Source organism: Mangifera indica, chromosome 7 (assembly GCF_011075055.1).
Source record: "Mangifera indica cultivar Alphonso chromosome 7, CATAS_Mindica_2.1, whole genome shotgun sequence".
NCBI lineage: Eukaryota > Viridiplantae > Streptophyta > Magnoliopsida > Sapindales > Anacardiaceae > Mangifera > Mangifera indica.
Genome location: NC_058143.1, coordinates 5,150,425 through 5,170,210, shown reverse-complemented (window position 1 = coordinate 5,170,210; position 19,786 = coordinate 5,150,425). Strand labels below are relative to the sequence as shown.

General features: G+C 32.0%; 1 protein-coding gene across 1 annotated transcript; it reads right to left on the bottom strand.

The window, feature by feature from the left end:
* Positions 1 to 7,826: 7,826 nt before the first annotated feature.
* LOC123221742 lies at positions 7,827 to 14,194 on the bottom strand. The gene is made up of 7 exons (XM_044644644.1): positions 13,905 to 14,194; positions 10,407 to 10,904; positions 10,178 to 10,330; positions 9,982 to 10,083; positions 9,278 to 9,325; positions 8,740 to 9,179; positions 7,827 to 8,602 (listed from the first exon to the last, which is right to left on the bottom strand). The coding sequence occupies exons 1-7, from the start codon at positions 14,116 to 14,118 to the stop codon at positions 7,955 to 7,957; spliced, it is 2,103 nt and encodes a 700-aa protein (XP_044500579.1). The 5' UTR covers positions 14,119 to 14,194; the 3' UTR covers positions 7,827 to 7,954.
* Between the last annotated feature and the right edge of the window lie 5,592 nt (positions 14,195 to 19,786).

Here is a 19,786-nt window from a genome sequence, read left to right as displayed (position 1 = left end):
AAAGCACATTAGAGCTAAGTCAAATCATGCCCAAAAAGAAATATTCAAGTAAACATGCTTTAAGCTATATTTGGATCTTAAGATACATGGATATAGTGTGGTCCTTATGCACTATGTACTCTTCTAGCAAGTAAATAGGGAGGAGCCAGGACATGATTTTTTGTTTAGGCTCAATCGGGTGGACTATAGATTCAACCCCATTGAATTAGCATTGATGACTTGGTTGAGATTTAATAGGCAGACATATATAGATAAATATATAACATTGGTGAGGATAGTGCTATTTAGAGGGAGGAACTCCCCAAGCACCAACATGTGTCATATGGCTGTCTGGGTTCAGCATTTATGTCTTAGTCATACAACAACCAAGAAGAGGATGTGGTTAAATTAGTTGCACTGTCTTTGCTCCATTGTGGAATGATGGGAGTAGATAATAAAAAAGTGATATCGGATAGCACCCTGTGCCTATGAGCCAGGAGATCTAAAACAGATATGAGAATGTTTTGCTTAGATATTTACTGCACACCAAGGACATTGAGTTGTAAAATTATGCAATAATGAGATATTTGGTAGCATTTCAAGTAACCTTATTATGCATTGTTGGGATGTATTGTTTTTACATATTATGATTATGTATAATAAATTTATTAACTCAATAACCTTTTTATCAAATGCAATTGTGGATATACAAAACTGAGTAATCTACGGGATTTTGTGGATTGCAAGGCTAGAGACAGGCTCCCCCGGATGCTAAAATGGAGGGCTACTGAGTGTCCAAGGTGGGAGCACATCGTATCATCTTTGAGGCATCTTCAGTATGTTTTGAATATTATTGTAGTTTTAGTTAAAAAAATGTGGTATTTAATTCTAGCTTAGTTTTTATGATGTATGATAGGATTTAATCATTCCTATTTTGACTCCTACAAGGGAGGAGTGAATCATACTAGTACAAAGAAGCTTTAGAATACACGAGTTATGCAAATGAATCGGATCAGTATGGTAGCCCTATTCCATCTCTCGAGTTGGTGCCTTCCCCATACCAAGCCCTTATGTCAGCCCCTTAGTGGGCACCTTACCTTCCTTCCAATGTGGCCATTACTTTTGATAGGAGTCTAAGTGATAATTTTAAAAGTTAGTAGGACAAAATAATTTGTTTATATTTTAGGGGTGTTAATGATATCATTCATAAAATATATATTTTGTAAACTAACAAAAATAACATTTGACCATTACTTTTGATTGAATAATGGAAAATATCATTTTCTAACTTTAAGGGTGAGAAGTGACTATTTTGGTATAATTTGGATGAGAAATAGTTCTTCTTCCTGCAATATTTTACATGTTTATTGTAATACCTTGGTTTTGAAATGTGCATTCCTACTACCAAGCAAGTTTGAGTATGGAAACTGACATTTTGTTAAAAACACAAATTTAAAACATATTTTTATTAGAACTAAGTTGTCGTTTTAGATCTCTAATATTAATGGCAACATAACATAGTTAGGGCAAAAAGGTATTTGTAATATGATTTTGGCACTTCAAGAGTCCGTTCATGAAAATTGTGAAACTTATGACTCCATGAAATATTTAGAACCTGACTGAAGTTATATTTTCCTATAATTTTATAATTAAAATATTCTAACCCATAAAAAAAATATGACTAAGTTCATGATATATGACTACCAGTCTAATTTTATTTTTGGCCAAATGACTATTTTTGATCCAAACTTTAATGAAATGATAGTTTTCTACCTTTTCAAGTTTAAAAATTCATTTTTTTTTCAATTTTGTTAATGAAAATTGTTTAGTTTCGCACTAAATAATTTACCTTTTCAATAAAATATAAAAATACCCTTAATACTTAATACAAATTTCAATTACTAATTTGTTCTTTTTTAAATTAAAATTACATAAAATACCCTAAACTAATTGTAAATATTAATTAATTAATATTTTTTAAGCCTTCTTTATTTATTATGATCTCTTTTTTTCATTTTTTCTTCTCCTCTTTCCCTTCCCTCGTCTTCACCAACACCACTGTATCCATCAATCTTGACTAAGTTCAAAGACACTTGGAGCATAAATATCTCACATTAGACAAAAATCGTGGACTTCTAAGTTTATGTGAAGAAGTTACTAAAAGATTTGTGTGATTGTTTTTTGGAAGTGCATAATAAATTCACTAGTGGGTCTAGTATAAAGCATTCCTCTCATGAAGTGTATAGAAATGTTAGGGGTCATTGTTTTGCTAGAGGCTGAAGAAAAGGGGTTCTAAAATCATTCTGGGTCTTTGAACTCATTTATTCTAGCAATCATAACAAAATTTGAATTTGAATAATTCTAATATTCAAAATGACTTGTTTATACAAACGAGTTCGATCATTAACTTGAAACTTTCGGCTCAACCATTAGGCCCAAACAAGACTTCCATATCAAATTCTAGCCTAATAAAAATAACATCTTCAATTCTGACTCAATTTAGAATGGAAACTTTCAAAAAGACATTAATACCCCTAGGGTTTACTTGCGAGTATTACACATGTGCCTACACGTGAAGGGTATTGATGGTGCTTTTTGACATGTGAGATGCTTCTGAAGGCACATGAAAGGGTTATTTTGGCACGTTGGCTATCACCATAGATAAGTAACAACTTATAGTGGGTGCAAATAAAAAGTAAAGTCTTATAGAAGTGTATGTGAATGTGTAAAGTTTCCTTTTTCAGGCAATTTGAGTTTATGAATAGTCCATATAAGTAAGGATCTATTGTCATGTTGAGAGGAAACTGGATCAAAGAATAATTGTTGCTGAGGCATTTATCATCTAGAGAATTCCATATGATATGACATTTATTGGTCTGATCAAGGTACAAAAGAAATTGGTTTTGATATAGTAAAGGTTTTATGTTTTAAGACTAGCAAAGCTAATACTCTTTCAATTTTGAGGAAGGTGAAATAGATCTATCTATTACTTGAAATGTCCAGTATAATAGTGTCATGGTTAAAATAACAATAAAAGTTAATATGGTTTACAAATTCCCATGAAATTGAGATCACTTTAGAGGATATTCCTATTAAAAAAAATTGATAGTTAATCTCATAATAGATGAGCCAAATACGATTGGCGTAGTTATGGAAACCCTGATAAGAAAATCTACTATGAAAAGATGATTTGTTATCACTAAATACTGTTATGTGTATCTCTGTAAGGATAATTATATGATTGACCAAAATTTTGAATCCAATGAATTATGAAGAATTTATCAAGAATCATCATGATAAAGTATATGATTGATAATAAAGTGTGAAATCTCAAGTAACAACCTAGTGGCATTAATAAATCATTTGGATTAGAACTGTGTAAGATAAATGCCAAAGTTGTCATTCTGAATAAAAGTTTTAGTAAAGAAGTCTATATAATGTAATCAAGTTTAACAAAAGCATAAGGAATGACATTTTTGGTATGCAATCTTAAGATGTCTATCTATAATTAAAATAAACTTCTTGACAACGGTATCTTAGATTTAATAAAATACATTTCTCATGACCTGATAGAAAACAAATTGGATCAATGGGAGTAAGTTTATCTTCATGGTATGGTTCAATATATTAGTAATAGTGATATCAACTTGTTTCATGAGATCAAACCACCTTTATCCAAAACTTTTGGTGTGAAAAATCTTGGAAGTGCATCAAATTATTTTTGGTATCGAGATCCATTGTGAAAAGACTCGTGGACTTAGTGACTTGTCTCAAATGCATACTTATAGTGTGTGCTTGAGAAGCTCAACATGCATAATTGAAAGGTACGTTGTGTGCCTATTGTGAAAAAAAAATAAGTTTAACATCAAACTGTGTCTAAAGAATGAGGTTGAAAGAGAATCCATTTGAAATATCTCTTATGATGACACTACTAAAACTTAATGCAAACAAAGGTTTGCATGAGGGTGATGTAACTTCTACTACTGAGGTTTTTAATCCTTACCTCTCAAATCAAAGTTTTGATTATCGAGTTGTAATTTAAGAGGAAATGAGATAAAGTTCAAGATTTTGGTAGTTGTAAAGGTGATCTAAAATATATTTTTGGATATATTGTAATAGTTACTGAATGGGTCATATTTTGGAAAAGTATTAACTAGTCATTAGTAGCAGTCTCAACCATGAACATTAGATTCATAGATTGCTATGGGGCAACTTCTCAAGTGGTGTGGTTAAAGAATTACAATTTTGGACTACTTGGTATCGATTTTATTTACTATGATAACAATACAATTAGAGAAAAGACCACCAGTAGATTGAAACATATAAAAAATAAAATATCTTACAGTCAACAACCTTATAAAGAAATAATACATTTGGGTAAAGTACAAAAATGCAAAGTTGATAAAGGTTAAGCTCCTAATCAAAGGAATAAGACTTGTAGCCCATAAAGTTATGTTGAAAACATGAGGGTGTCTAAGTTCTTTTGATATTTAAGGTTAGTGGGAGTTTTGTATTGTTATTTGTTTATATTTATTATTCATCATGATCATCTTGGTATATTTATTTGTTTATAGATGTATACGCATCTATATTGCTATGGTACAATATGTTTATCAAAATAAGGTTTCTTTTTAGTATGATAGTTGTATGTGTATATTTCATGAGTTTTGAGTACAGTTGAAACATACAACCTTCATTGAAAGTAAAAAGATTTCTCTTGTTTTTTAGAAAACATAAAGGTTAAAGATAAATCATAAATAAGACTGACAAACACATAACACTAATGAGCACCTTGCTAGGTGTTATTTCTTTTACACTCCCAATTCTAATCCATATTGATTTGATTATTAGTAATTATGATCAGGGACAATATTATGTTGATAGAAAACATAAATAATGTCTTGGTTTATTATTAGTGATCATATTAATAAGACTGATTATTAATGTGTGATTTATCTTTGGACTATTTTATTTGTTAAAATGGTGGCCACTTAAAGTTAAAATATTGATTACTCAATAGTCAAAATTTGTTTTTTATTTTCTCAAAATTATAAAAAAAAAACATAAAAATAATTGCCCAAGTGGTAGAATGTTAAACTTTCTTGATGTGGGTTAACATTATATAAAGCTGACAGACCACACCGTTTGAGGATTGGTACTTGGTACCTAAGCTGTCATCAAATGTAATGGATGACCAAAAATGCAAGTTAGTGATGAAGGATTGGTACTTGACACCTAAACCATCAATAACATACTCTACAGAATCAACATCTAGAATAGGAAAATAGATTGTATCAAAAGAATCAAAGGTAAACTTGGTATCAATGAGATAATCAACCATTGTTTGATTGAGAGCTTTTTAGAGAGTGTGCAACTTATCACAAATAAACTAAAGGTGGATCCCAAAAACTAGATCTAAATGGCAATCAAATAGGGCCCATGTTTTAGCAGTAGTGACATAGGGTAACAACAAGGACTAAACAAGTGTTGGTGATACTGTGGATCTAATCCAAGTTAACACTAATTTGTCAACTCGCAACCAATGAGAATGATTCATATTAGGAATGTCATTGGGTATGAGGGGTGATAGAGGTCGCGCACTATTTGTAATCAAATTTTGCAAAACATGAATGGAAGAACATCAAGAAATTGAGATTTCCACCCACGATAAGTATAACAAACCATAAAAAAAGAAAAATAACTTCTGATGTTGACCATTGTAAGTGGCATGGACAACAAGAAATCAAAAGTCGTCGTAGCAGAGGTAGCAATGATTGATAAAAATGACAATGGTAACAAAAAAGAAGAATCGATGGTCATTGGAGAAACCAGGTGGTGGACTATCAAGAAAGACTATGACTGGAGTTATCTTTGAGTCAACCATAGAATGGACATTGATCGGTCGAAGGTGCATCGGTCTTGGCAAAAACTTCACAATGATAAAAGACACACACGTGAAAAAGATGGTTGGAATAGGCAACGACGACAAAAGTGACACTATCACGGTGTTGGCAAAAGGAAGCACCAGAGGACTTGCTTGATCTCGATGGAAATCAAAGCTAGTCAAGAGAGGAAATGTACTCAACAGGGTTGCACAGTAGATGAGAAAAAGCACGTCACAGTTATGCCAAAAGAGGGCAAACTCGTTGGATACAATTGTTGGGCTGACAAAGGCTCAATCTTAGGCAGAGAGGAAAGCATGGCAGGTAAGCTAAAACTTGCCAAAGTGAAAAGATGAAACCCTAGAACGCAGGGGGAAATATCAAATTTTCAAAACTGAAAAAAGAAACTGGGTTTTTGTGGGGTGGGGTGGGGGGGGGGGGGGGGGGGGGGGGGGAAGGAAGGGACGCAATTTTTAAAATTGAAAAATACAAGAGGATATTAGCCACTTTGATACCATTAAGAATTATGCATTGGGTCATAAACTGAATGAATATTATTAAAGAAATAATGTACAATTTATAGTATTACAGTGTATCTAAAAAGAAAATCTAACCCAACGAAATAGGAACATAATGTATATCAAATCAAAATAATATTAAATTAAAATTAGATCAAATCAAATCAATCAAAATCGGATCCAATCAAAATTAGACCAATTGGGAAAATATATATTATTTAACAGTTGGTTGGGTTTGGCCTTCTTTTTTGCCTTGATTTAACCTTTTTATCATGAAGCTAAATCCTCACTGTCCTTCTCCTTTTGTTCCTTTGGAGGGCGATACAATCTCAGCTTTGCTAGAGTTTTTTTTCCTATAGTTTGGTTGCTTTTCATTTCCTTAAGTTGAGTTACATTGGTGTGTTAGCTCGGTTTGCTTTCCTCAGCTGGAGTTTTTCAGTCCTACAGCCGATTTCCCTTGGTGTGTTTGTTTGGTCTGCAGATTTGCTCTGCTGCCTCCTTGTTTCTCTGGCTAGAAGTCCAGCTGCTACCTGTGCTTAGATTCCAACAACTTTTTTTTTTTGGTTCTCGTGGGTTTTCTACTTTTGTATTTATTCTTCTTGGGATAGAAAGCTTTGTCTCACCGGTATTTGTATATGTGATATATAGATCCTTGCTATTTTGTCCACTATGTTGCTTTTGTGAAGATAATTGGACTCGATGAGCCTAGTTTGTTCTCTCCTTGGCCTTCTAAGGCTTTGGTTTTATTTTGGTTTTTATACGCATTTACTCACCAAAAAAAAAAAATTGTGATTATCAAACAAGATACAAGATACTAGGATTAATGCAGGCATATTGAAATCCTATTTAGGAATAAACCTAAGGCAGAGGCGCATCTACAAAATGAAGGTTGAAAACTCTATTACTGGATTACCATACGAGATTTAAGATGGTCATGATTTTCGATGTATTATACCTTTAGATAAGAAGATGACACAAAACCTCTTTATGCAACAATTAGTTGTAAAGGAAAAAGAACCAAGTTTCAAAAGAAGGTTTGAAGAGCAATGCACTATTGGACCTTTGTTCCATCGAAAGAAGATCAATATTGTTCCTCATTTCCAGTTAACAGATTCAAACTCTTTGTAGTTGTAGCTAACTTCATAGGCAAAACAAAGCTTCATCAAGATGGTTATAGCCACTCACTCTTTTTTCCCCATATTGACACATGTTTTATTCTTTTGATAGTTAATAGAGTTCTTCATTTTTCTTATTTTTAAAAGAATCTTCAAATGTTTCTAACTACAGATAACAAAGTGTTTATTGAGCTTTATTCCAATTGTTGTATTGTTGGGGAATTTATTTCCCTTCATCTAATCCCAAGCCATTTATTTATAATATTCTAATCCCATCTATGAACCTCAGCCTACTCCAAATGCGTACTTTCACAATCGATGGAACTTTATTCTCAATACAGTAATTAAGACTACCTTTAGTAAAGAACACAACCATCTCTCAATGCACACCACAACATTTACATAAATTCTAAATAAATTACATCTTTCACATCGCTTGCACTCACGCTAATTAAATATTCTAATGAGATACCCAAAAGGGGAATTTCCACTTAATGGGGAATCGCCATGTCTTTTTCTTCTTAAAAACTCCGGATCCATATGTTGATTGGACTATATCGTAGAACAACGGAACTTGCAACTTCGCAAATATCAGTATCGGTATACAACTCAGGGCAATAATTGGGATGTAAAATGATTCCCATCTGTCCTTGAGTAGCATGTACAAAGTTGCACCAAAGGCCACCATCATGGTGATGATAGCGAAGAAGAGAGAACCGAGACCTATAATCAACCTCCTTGGTAGCTTTAGGAGGAAATCTTCGGGCGCATATCGCGTAGTCAAGATAGACAAGAACATCAATAAAGAAGTGGATGAAGAAAACAAAGCTAGTGCATCTGAAATGGCGAACACTAAGAAATCCGTCCGCTGCAGAAAAACTGGAATGCCTGTATCACCTACATTGCCTCCAGGTACAGTAAAAGCAGCAGCAAACACTACAGTGGCAATGAGCGTGGTAACAATCATGCAAGAATTTGCAGTATCTTTCATCCATTTCTCTCCCTCCTCAGCCAACTTCTTGTGATCCTCCATGAAAATTTCCATAGCTGTTTTACCTTCCATATTCATCAGGCGTCTTTTTGCAGGGTCAATTATTTCCTCCACTTCCTACAAGAATAATAAAATTGACAATTAGTATACATCAATCAATAAAGTCTTCAAAGACAGGTCCATGATATATTTTTACAGGAGCAAATACAAAATAAAATAATAGAAAATATGAGGAAATTTAGTGGATCCATCACCTTAAACCATTGTAACTCTCTTTGCATCTGTAAAGCCGCACCAGAAACCGATAAGAGTTTAGAGGAAGGTGCCAATTTTGCTGAACTGTGCCAGACAGTGTTTCCATAATTATCTTTTGAATTGGCCAAAAAAGCTCTAGTTATAGGGATCTCGGTTATCAGATTAAAAATTTCTTCTTGCCTGCATTCAGTTGCAACAAGCAATAGGTGTCTGTTTCCAGGTTCCTCACGCCCGAAAATCAGATCCGGAAAATGTTTAAGACAAATCCTTACAATTTCAACATTCCCAAGACGTGTAGCTGAATACATGACCGGCAAAAGTATAAAACTGACCCGGTCAAAGGTAAAGTTAGATCCAAATTCAATGCAAAACTTCTCTACTATTTCCTCAGCACATCTATGTTGCAACTTGGCTTCTCGAACTCGTTTTAAACTTGGCACTGCAATTGAAAATTATGTAAAAGCTGTACTAGTAGTCTGACGGAGAATGTTTGCATACCAAATTAAATAAAAAATTATGCAAGGTACGTTTGCTTACCCACTTTTTCGGAAGCTTTCCAAAGTAACATCTTCAAACAATGAAGCTCTGAAACAGAAGCAAAATAATAATAAAGATCGATACTTGATTAATTTTGCATGCTTTAACGCATTTTGTAACTAGGAATAATTACTTTAGTAGCTAGGATTACCATCCATAATATTTAGTGGAACAGATTTGGTTTCGTAAGGAAAGTCTGTATCCTAATGAGAGAAAAACGTTTTTCTCTATGAGGATTACCCGGAATCACAACAAGTTTCAAGATAATAAAACATAAAATAAATCATCAACCATACAAAAAGCCCATTATTTAAGGTGGTTCAACCTAACCGGTCTACATTCACGTATGATAGAGGAATATATTACTATCACGAAGATGCCAGAGTACAACACATTATATGATATCCCAAATTGACAATTTTTTTCCTATGAACTACTTGATTCTTATGATCTTATATTTATTGGCTACTTGAGAAATACAATTCATACAAGGAGGTACATTCCTAACATTTTTGTAGAATTGTTATTTGGTGTTTAAATGTATTTCGATTATAACAAATTTTCCTCAAGAAATACAGACTCTAATTTCATAATGAAACGAAAAACGAAACTAAGCCATCAATATTCCCCTTAATTGAAAAGGTTTTGTTATAACCCTTCCAATATAAATATGCGTAAAGATAAACATTTAATAATATTCAAACCTTGAGATAAGAAGCTCCTTGATGGTTCCGGGAGAGTCAATGATGACACGCCTTCCTTGTTTCTAAGTGAATGGGGTGGTACTCCCATTTCCACATGAATAACTTAAAATCAGAGGAAATTATCATAATTAATTTTATTATTTAAAGACAGGAAATTATCGATCCTAAAAGCTTGTCCAAGAACAGAAATACTAACATTTATATAACCATATTTCAATGAAAGTGAGGCTGTTTTTGTTAATATGGACGTTCGAAGGCACTGCCGACAACCAAAGCAACAAATGCCCAGTCTGGTCTAAAGGATATCCCACGTACTCATGATACTGCCGAAGTAGATATAAGGTTATATCTGTTGGTTGGAAGAAATAATCAGTCAGCAACATTTATATATTAAAGAAAACAATGAAATTGTCTTTAGTTCTTACCATTAAAACCAGAATAAGTGAGATTACAAAACAGCTCGGTGGATAGAGTCCCAGTGAAGGGACAGGTAGAGCTATTAAGCTGAAGTCTTGTTACCAAAGCAAGGTACCAAATCATGTCCTTATAAAGAGACAGTCTGAGAGACACCAGTAGTGGAGTTGCTCCATCTTCGGAGACAATTTGTGTTAACTCACTGCATTTTCTTACCAGAAGTTCGGCAGTTTTTATGCTTTCAGAAAAGGTAACATAATGGAGAACCGTGTCACCATATATATTTTGCATTGCAAGCTCATCTGGAGTTAAAAGTTCCACCAGCTTCTCCACAAATTCCCATTTCAATGATCTTGCGGCAACCATCAATACAGTCTCTGCGCTGGTTGTCATCCTTGATATCCATAAATTTCTGTTGTCCCCAACCAAACTTGTAGCAGTTTTCCAGTCACCATTTTTCGCAGCATTGTACAAAGGTAGGTAGGAATACATTAGATTCGCTGTCGTCCCTGTTGCAATATATTAAATTAAGCTTACTGGGAAGGAATATGCATGCAATAAGTAACTATCAAATTAACTACCTAAATTCAAAATATCGAATTTGAAAAAAAAAAATCCCACAAAAATGGGCCGCTGCTGCAATGGCCAGGGAAATAGTATTGGCTTAGATCTGGCCACAACAGGGCCGAAATAAGCATAGTTTGTTTGGAAAACTAGACCTTTTAACTATATATATATACACACACAACGCACCCACGATTTTAGAGAAGTATTAGTAGCTAGTAGACTATTGTTTTTTATTTGGTAGAAACGTAGATTATATAATTTAAAAAAATACAAGTGTTTTAATATTGGGAGAACTACTCTCTCACACCCAAACTAATTCAAAATGATAAGTTCTCACCCTTAAAGTCAAGAAATGACATTTTCTCACTTTCCATCAAATATTATTAGTGGAATTAATTAATTTTCAGATAGACACACCAGAAAAATAAAAATACCCTTTGTAACTTTCAATATTTCTTATGGATAAATAACTTTTATCCTCCAAATTTCACTAAATATATTTGCACCCCTATTTACAAAAAATAAGTTTTGAAACCTAAAGCAGTCATTAGCAATGGAATGCCACCAACTATATTCACACCACATTAATGCGATTCTAAACAAAATCACACTAAAATAATTTATTCTAGTTGAAATTGCACTTGCCACATTGGTGTGATTTCAACTGGAATAAAAAATTTTGTAAATCCAACCAAAATTGCATCAAAATTTTACAAATCTAGTTAAAATTGCATCAATATAGTGTGATTTCAAAACAGTTATACCACTTCAATGAGATTTTGTTAGAATTGCACTATTTTGATGTAACTCCGATGTGATTCTAACCTTAATTTTAACCGATTTGGGATTAGTTAGAGTAAGAGTTAAGATTTTTTTTTTCAATTGAAGATCGAGGTTTAAATGATAATTTTTATGATTAGTGAGAAAAATTATTTTGTTTGTATTTAAGGGTGTTAATGATATTGATCATACATATATATATATATATATATATATATATATATATATATATATATTTTATAAATTAACGAAAATTCTTTTTAACCATTAAAACTAATGTTTGACTTTTGATATAACATAGGAAAATATCATTTTTCAACTTTAAGGGTAAAAAGTTATTGTTTTGATATAGTTTGGGTAAAAAATAATCATTTTACCTTTAATGTTTTACATGTTGATAGTAATGCCTTGGTTTTGAAACATGCATTTCTATACCCAGGCAAGTTCGAGTATTAAAACTAACATTTCATTTAAAAACAAAAATTTAAAACATTCTTTTATAAAAACAAAGTTGTCATTTTAGATCTCTAATATTGATGGCAGCATAACATAGATAGGGCTAAAAGGTATTCGTAATATGATTTTAGCACTTCAAGGGTCTATTCATGAAAATTGTGAAAATTGTAAGTCGATGATATATTTGAAACCTTAGCAAAGCTCTATGTTACTTATAATTTTATAACTGAAATGATCTAACCCATAAAAAATATGACTAATTTTTATGAAATATGACTCCCACTCTAAATTTATGAAATATGAGCTGTTATTTTTTATTGAACTCTTAAAAACACCCTAAACTAATTGTAATTATCAATTATAATTACATTTTTCTATTTTTCTTTTCTTATCATGATCTTTTTTATTTTTTATTTTGTTCTTGTCCTCTTTCCCATCCCTCATCTTCGCCAACGCCACCATGTCCACTCATCTTGACTAAGTTTTGAAATACCTGGAGTATAAATATCTTATATTAGACAAAAAAGGTGGAGTCCCAAGTTTACCTGAAAGAAGTTACTAAAAGACTTGTGTCCTAGTTTTTTGGAAGTGCATAATAAATTCACTAGTGGGCCTAGTGTAAAGTATTCCTGACATGAAGTGTATAAAAAAGTTGGGGATCACTGGTGGCAGAAGAAAAAAAGGATCTAAAATCGGTCTTGGTTTTTTAACTCATCTAATCTGGCAATCAGAAGCTACTTCCCAGTCATGGCAAGAAGAAGCCCATCCATAACAAAAGGTGCAAAAAACAAAAAAAAAATTGGAAAACGAAAAAGGATTCAAATAGGGCTCCGGTTGTTCATGTGATTTTGGCGGCTTATCAGTTTCAGTAAATGCCAGAATATGTTAGAATGTTTTAGCCAAATAACCTTCTTGTCTTATCAGTTAACGGTTTTCATTAACAAAATTGATGGACGGATGGGAAAATGGGTTTCTCAAACTTGGAAGGTGGGAAATTTTCCATCGAAGATGGGTGGCAAACATTCTTTTAGGGTCAATACATAGGTTATGCCACTGGGCTTTCTTGACCCTAATCAATTGCAAGGCAAGTAATTGGCCCAATGTGACTCAATCAGTCCATTTTTTAGTGTTTTTATTCTTCTGGTTTTCTTATTCTTAAATTTAAAATTCAACAATTAACTTACATTAACTTGATCTGATTTCTAAGGTTGGATTCTACTCTCAGATAAATTTAAATAAAAAATTGTTTATTCCATATTCACAAGTTGAGATTTGAATTCAATAAAAAAAGAATTTTATTTTATTTTGAATTTAATTTAAGTTGGCTAAAATCCTGATATTCCAACTGACTTGTTTATTAAAAAGAATTCAATCTTTGACTTCAACTCCATTAGTTCCATCTGAACTTATATTCATGCTTGAGCAAGTCAAAATCTAGCCATTCTTATCACAAAAGCATATAAAATAAAAGTAATGTTATGTATAAATATTTTGAACATATAAAATAGTTATATAGATGATATATAATGATGTGATTGAGTATTATTTTATATTTAATCTAAAATCATCTAATTATATAATAATATATTATTTATATACCTATTTATGTATAAAAAAAAATGTGTATATATAGTTTTATTAATAAAATAAATATGAGTTTGAAATGAAAAATATTTCTGAGCATCTAATTAGTAATTCTTGCTTACGGAGTTGATAAGCTGCAGCTTTTGCCAGAGACTGTGATATTTGTGTTTCTGCAGAATTATCCCCAGCAGTGGCGGTGGAGTGAGGCTGAGCTTCAATGTAGGAATCATCAAGTGGATGCTGTGATTGTGAGCTTCTACTTGCGTTAGGATTCGGTAGCCGGTAGGGATCTGCATCTAACGGCGCTGGTGCTAGAATACTCTCCTGCATTGCCATTTTGTCTTTGTTTCTTGAATTTGTGCCTGTGATAAGCTGCTTGCAGCCGACAGCGAGAAAGCCTGTCACTGCAAATAACAATATAATACATTTAAATTCAAGCATGAGTTTTAAAAAAATCATGTTCCCCGTTAAAAAATATATAAATGTGGTTTTACGTTGTTAAATTCAAAGGGCAAGACTGTATTTTTCATAGTTAGCTTTTTACGTAGTTAGCCTTGAATCCCTCATTAAAAAATATATAATAAAACTATGTATATATAATTTTAAGTATCAGATTAAGTATTTAGATGATATATCATCTTATGATTAAATAATTTTGAATTAAAGATAAATTAACACTCAATCATCTCATGATATATTCTCTAAGTACTTAAAATTGAATGCATATAGTATTATTCTGAAAGTTAGTATGATATTTCTAGTAACTGCTACTAAGATTATTCTTGTAAAAAAGAAAAAATAAAAGTGAAGCATATGATGAATTTGATAGGAATCAATTGAAAATGGGTAGTGATTGGCAACCCCATTGATACAAAAGTAGGTAGTGAGATGAAGTTAATCCGTATCAACTGGGCCACGTTGTTACATCTTTTAGAAAGCAAATGCCTTACGTCTTGTAAAGCAAAACCTTGCCATACGAGCACAAGAATAATTGTCGCATGCATTGAGTAGGAATCTTTAAAAGTGATACGAAATAATAATTGGGATGGATAATGGTTTGAAAAATATATTCTATGCAAATAATTTATTGGATACTATAATGGCCAAAGGACTATTTCCCACCCAAGGTATGCTACATTCTTAAGTTTTCCCCCTTTAACATTGAAAATCTCAAATACCTACCCATAAATAGTTAAAATTAACGGTAATAAGAGTAAAATCGTCATTTTATCTATAATATTAAAAATAAACTAAAATATAATCTCTTTTTGCCCCCCCTAAACTTTAAAACCTAAAAGTTTCCCCCAGCTTAAGTTTTAAAAAATAACAGTTTTCTCCTAGAGTTTTGTTTCTAGATCTTTGACACCATCTCTGGCTCCATTACCGATAGCCTCTCAAAGCTTTCTCTCCCTCCGACAGTCTTTCTTCTCCCATTTGGATATCTGATCGACGTTGAAGGAGTTGTGGAAGACAAAGAGCTTCATCGTTAGATGAAGACAAAGCTCTTCGTCTTCCCAAACGAAGGCGAAGCATTTCTAGAAGATGAAAACTTCGTCTTTGTCTGGGAGGACAAAGAGCTTCATCTTCCACGACTCCTCTGACACTGATCGAGAGTCCAAATAGGAGAAAAGAGATCGCTAGAGGGAGAGGAAGCTTCAGAAGGGAGAGGTCATCGACAATAGAGCTAGAGATGGCACCAGAGATTTGGAAACAAAACCCTAGGGGAAAACTATTACTTTTTAAAACTTAGGCTAGGGAAAACTTTTAGTTTTTAAAGTTTAGGAGGGCAAAAAGAGATAAAATTTTAAGGGGTTAGGGTTCCATTAATTTTAATTGCTCATGAGTGCGTATTTGATATTTTCAAAGTTAATGGGAGGAAACTTGGAAATGCAGCATACCTTGGGTGGGAAATAGTCCTTTGGCCTACTATAATTGCCATTAAGGAGTAAGTAATCATGTGATCATGTAGTCAAGGATATTAAAATAATATTTCATGTACCCACAAAACATAAAAACACTAGGACAACAAATTTAGTCCCCTCAATTGTTAAAAATTATACAAAGGAAATTATGTTTCTTTTACCACTTTAATTTGCATGGGATATTAATTATTCTAACCACATTTTTTCACTCCTATACATATGTAGCCAAGTTTTTTCACATTATACATATGTAGCCTGAAACACAAAAAATCGAAAATACCTTTCAGAACTTGGCCCAGAAATCAAGCTCACCAAGCCAACCTCTCAAAGAAAGTCAACAGCCAAGCAAGAGAACCACCACCAACACAACCAAGTCATTGACCATTCATGGATAGATAAAGTCGACCAATACGTCATTGTTGCTTCATCGTTGTCACCAATATTGGCCGTTCATGGACAATCGGGTTTTCATCATCTTTCACGAGTTCCTCAATCGATTTACACTCATCTTCGCTGGTTTCCATCAAATTTCAATCTTAAACACTTGAAAAATGTCAGATAGGTGAGTATTGGTCCAAATATTTATAGATTTTCACTTATCATTGTCGGTTTTACTAGTTTTTTCTTAGGTTGATTGGGTATTTTTAGATTTGATTTTATTGCTTTGAAATAGTGTTTTTGCTAGTAGAAATGATGTATGTGAGTTGGCAAATGTCTGTGATGCATGATTTGGTTGATTTGTAGGTGAAAATATTAGTTTTTTCCAGCGGCGGTTAGGCTAGCCCAATTATTTTTGGCTAAACATTAGACCAACTAATTTTTTTTAGAATTTTTTTTAATTTTAAAATTGTTCTCCTTGCAAATATTGCTTGTTTTCATTAACTTAATTGTTCTTTTAATGATTTGTTTCACTAACTTAATTTTTCTTTTAATGATTTGTTTTAGAAATTCCCTATCAATAAGAAGGATGATGAGTTTAGCTTCTACATTGCATACAGTTTTTTAGGGTAGGTGACTGTCAGAGTGAACCTAGACATAGTTATGAAGATCCACTCTAGCCTCAATATGACTCTAAGAGAAATGTTTAGAGCAACATGTTTTTGGCCATTTTTAAGCATGTAAGTACATCAGAATAGCTCGATATGCATGCACTCAATGTTATTATGTCTTATAAATATGAGGATCCTAGAAGAGAGTTATTGTTCCAAGTAAATGGTGTTGATATTCAATTCAGCCCAATAGAGTTTTCTTTGGTGACAAGGCTTATTTTTGGTAATTATACGAACATGTCATCATTTGTACACATTTCAAGGGTCCCTCGATTGAGGTGACAATACTTTCTGAGGGCCACATTAATTAATTATTTTGATGTGAAAGCAACAATTGAGGCACATTGTTGAGGTGATAATGATGAGGATGTGGTAAAGTTACTCATCCTATATTTTGCATATAATGGGCTAATGAGGTAGACACTAAAAAGTTTATCGAAGATTGGTTCATAAATTTAATGACTAACCTTGACACATTTAATAGGTACTCATGGGATCTACTGTGTGGAATGCAACAACTAAATCGATGTGGTGGGCAACACATGACAAGATGAACAATTATCCATCTTTCCTTAATTTAACCACATGTATAAATTATCCAATAATAAGGTATGCAAATGATTCTCAGACAATAACATATCTTCTCAACCAATCCTTCGAAATTAGCTCTTGTATCAACCACTATCATTCTTTCATCCCCACCAATATAACTCATAATATTATTATCTCGGGTAACCCAATGCCCTCCAAACTTCGTCATAAATGCAACTTTAGCCATTTTGAAATGAAAATAGTACCTGCAATCAATACGAGCTAAGATATAATGTAATAAAAATAAATATTTATATAATAATATTTAAAAATAAATTCACACGGGCTTGCCCTGTTGACTAAGCTATTCGGCCATGGTCAATAGGCCAAGCTACAAGCCATGGTTGACTAACCCACTAGCCATGGTCGGCCAACCCATCCAACTAAACCCAAAAGTCAGAACATAACAGTTATATTTTTTCCCACATAAATATGATAAAAACATTTCCATTCTATTTGATCTACTAAACTTTTTGGATTAATTAATCAATATTTCAACTAATTTAACTTTGAAACAACAACTTTTATCAAGGAATCATAACTTATCATACAAACATGCTCTCTAACAAAATAAATAACATTAAAAAGTTGTAGATCTAAACTTACTTAGATCTTTTTGTCTTTGATGCAAGAGTTTAATTTTTCTTTTTTTTTTTGGCTAAAAAGTTGTTGGAGTAAGACCACACTGTTGGGTGACTCTTGTCTTTTTAAAGACAAAATCAAACCAAAATGTGATTATATTTGTATAGTGGAAAAAACAGTGGCTAAAATAATTAATATCCCAATTTGTGTAGTATTTTGCCAAAGTTGTTAGAACAATGATAGGTTCACCAAGTTTTGAATATCCAAATAAAGTGTCATGATATGATTTGGTATTACTATATCCCTAATTCAAAATCACTCAATTACATTATGACACATAAATTAAATACTCAATTAGATATTCAAAACTGAGTGCACACATTATTTTATTTAAGCTTTTAAGAGCATAGAATGAAATTTCATATTTTATGTCAGTTTTATCACACAAAACAAAAATTTCATAAATATTAAAATTTACAGTGCTTACATATACTTCATTTCGCACATTTATAAATTTGGTATTTTTTCTTTAGAAAGGTTTATAAGTATTATGATTAAAATTTATTTCATTTAAATTATCAGTTTTCTCATTTATGAATACTTAATTAAGTCCAATTACTTTTAGTGTTTCTAATGAAAATGATTGCTATATTTTAACAATACATAGATAATGTTGGATTTGTTTATTAGATTGAAATTATATGAAATACCCAAAATTTTGTTCAAGGGGTAAATTATGCTTTGGTAAAAAGGTCAAAGCCAAAATTTCTTGTGTGAAAACATATGGGGTTATGTAAAATGGAGTATAAGTATGGGCCTTAACTTGTAAATTTCCTTTAATTCATTTAATAAAGTGATTTAGCCTCTTCTTCATTTAAGGGAAAGAAAACAAGCCAAACAAGAAAGAAAGAAAAAAGAGAAAGAAGAGAGAAAGAGAGAGAAGAGATGAAAGGAGAAAGAAAAAGAAGGAAAAAAAAAAAACAGAGAATAGAAGAAGAAGAAAAAGAAGAAAGAATTGATAGGAAAAGTGTATAGCGTATTCCATTTTCATTCAATTTAGTTATAGGGTTTAATTTCACTATTCAAAATGGTAATTTCCAAAATTTTAACTATATTGCTTCGAATTGATGCGAATAGGTGAGGAGAGAGGAAGATTTGTATGGAATTGTAGGACCAATTTTGGGTCTACTCAAATCTTGAGTGGCAAATAAACTTCTAACTATAGTTTTATTTTATGCAAATTTTATAGTCTTTAATTTAAATCCATGACAAATAGTATTATGAATTTCGTGGAATCTCTTTAAAATTAATGGAATTTTTAGGCATGTTGTTAATTTTGGTTGTGGGTAACTATAGAGTTGGAGGCTACTTAAATCTAATATTGTGTATAATTTCAAATTCCAAATGTTAAGTTAATTGATGTTGTATGTGTGGCTATGAAGCTAAAGTTGTTTAATTCAATTATGCCCTAACTAAAATTTCTAAATATTTAAGGATTTGATGTATTGTGTAGCTATAAGCTAAAAGATATTTAAGTCAATTCAACAGGTGATTGAAATTGTTAAGTATTAATTGATTTGATGTTTTGTATAACTTTAGAGTTGAATTATCTTTAATTAAGTTCTACAAGTGATTGAAATTGTTAAGTGTTAATTGATTTAATGTCTTGTGTAGCTACAGAACTAAAATATTTAATTCAATTCTATGGGGGAACTAAAATGGTTGAATATCATTCGAATTGATGTTTTGTTAGCCTATAGCGTTGCAAGTAATTTTAATTCAGTTTTATAAATGATTGAAATTGTTGAATAATTTATTTATGAATGTCTGTGTAGTTGTAGTGTTGAAGGAAATCTTAAT

What these genes read in the sequence shown, in the direction of transcription:
- LOC123221742 (XM_044644644.1), bottom strand. Translation starts at nt 14,118, where the DNA reads ATGGCAATGCAGGAGAGTATTCTAGCACCAGCGCCGTTAGATGCAGAT. An exon ending in AGCTGCAGCTTATCAACTCC is followed by an intron (nt 10,905 to 13,904) that starts GTAAGCAAGAAT and finishes ATATTGCAACAG; the next exon opens with GGACGACAGCGAATCTAATG. An exon ending in TGAAATATGGTTATATAAAT is followed by an intron (nt 10,084 to 10,177) that starts GTTAGTATTTCT and finishes TCTGATTTTAAG; the next exon opens with TTATTCATGTGGAAATGGGA.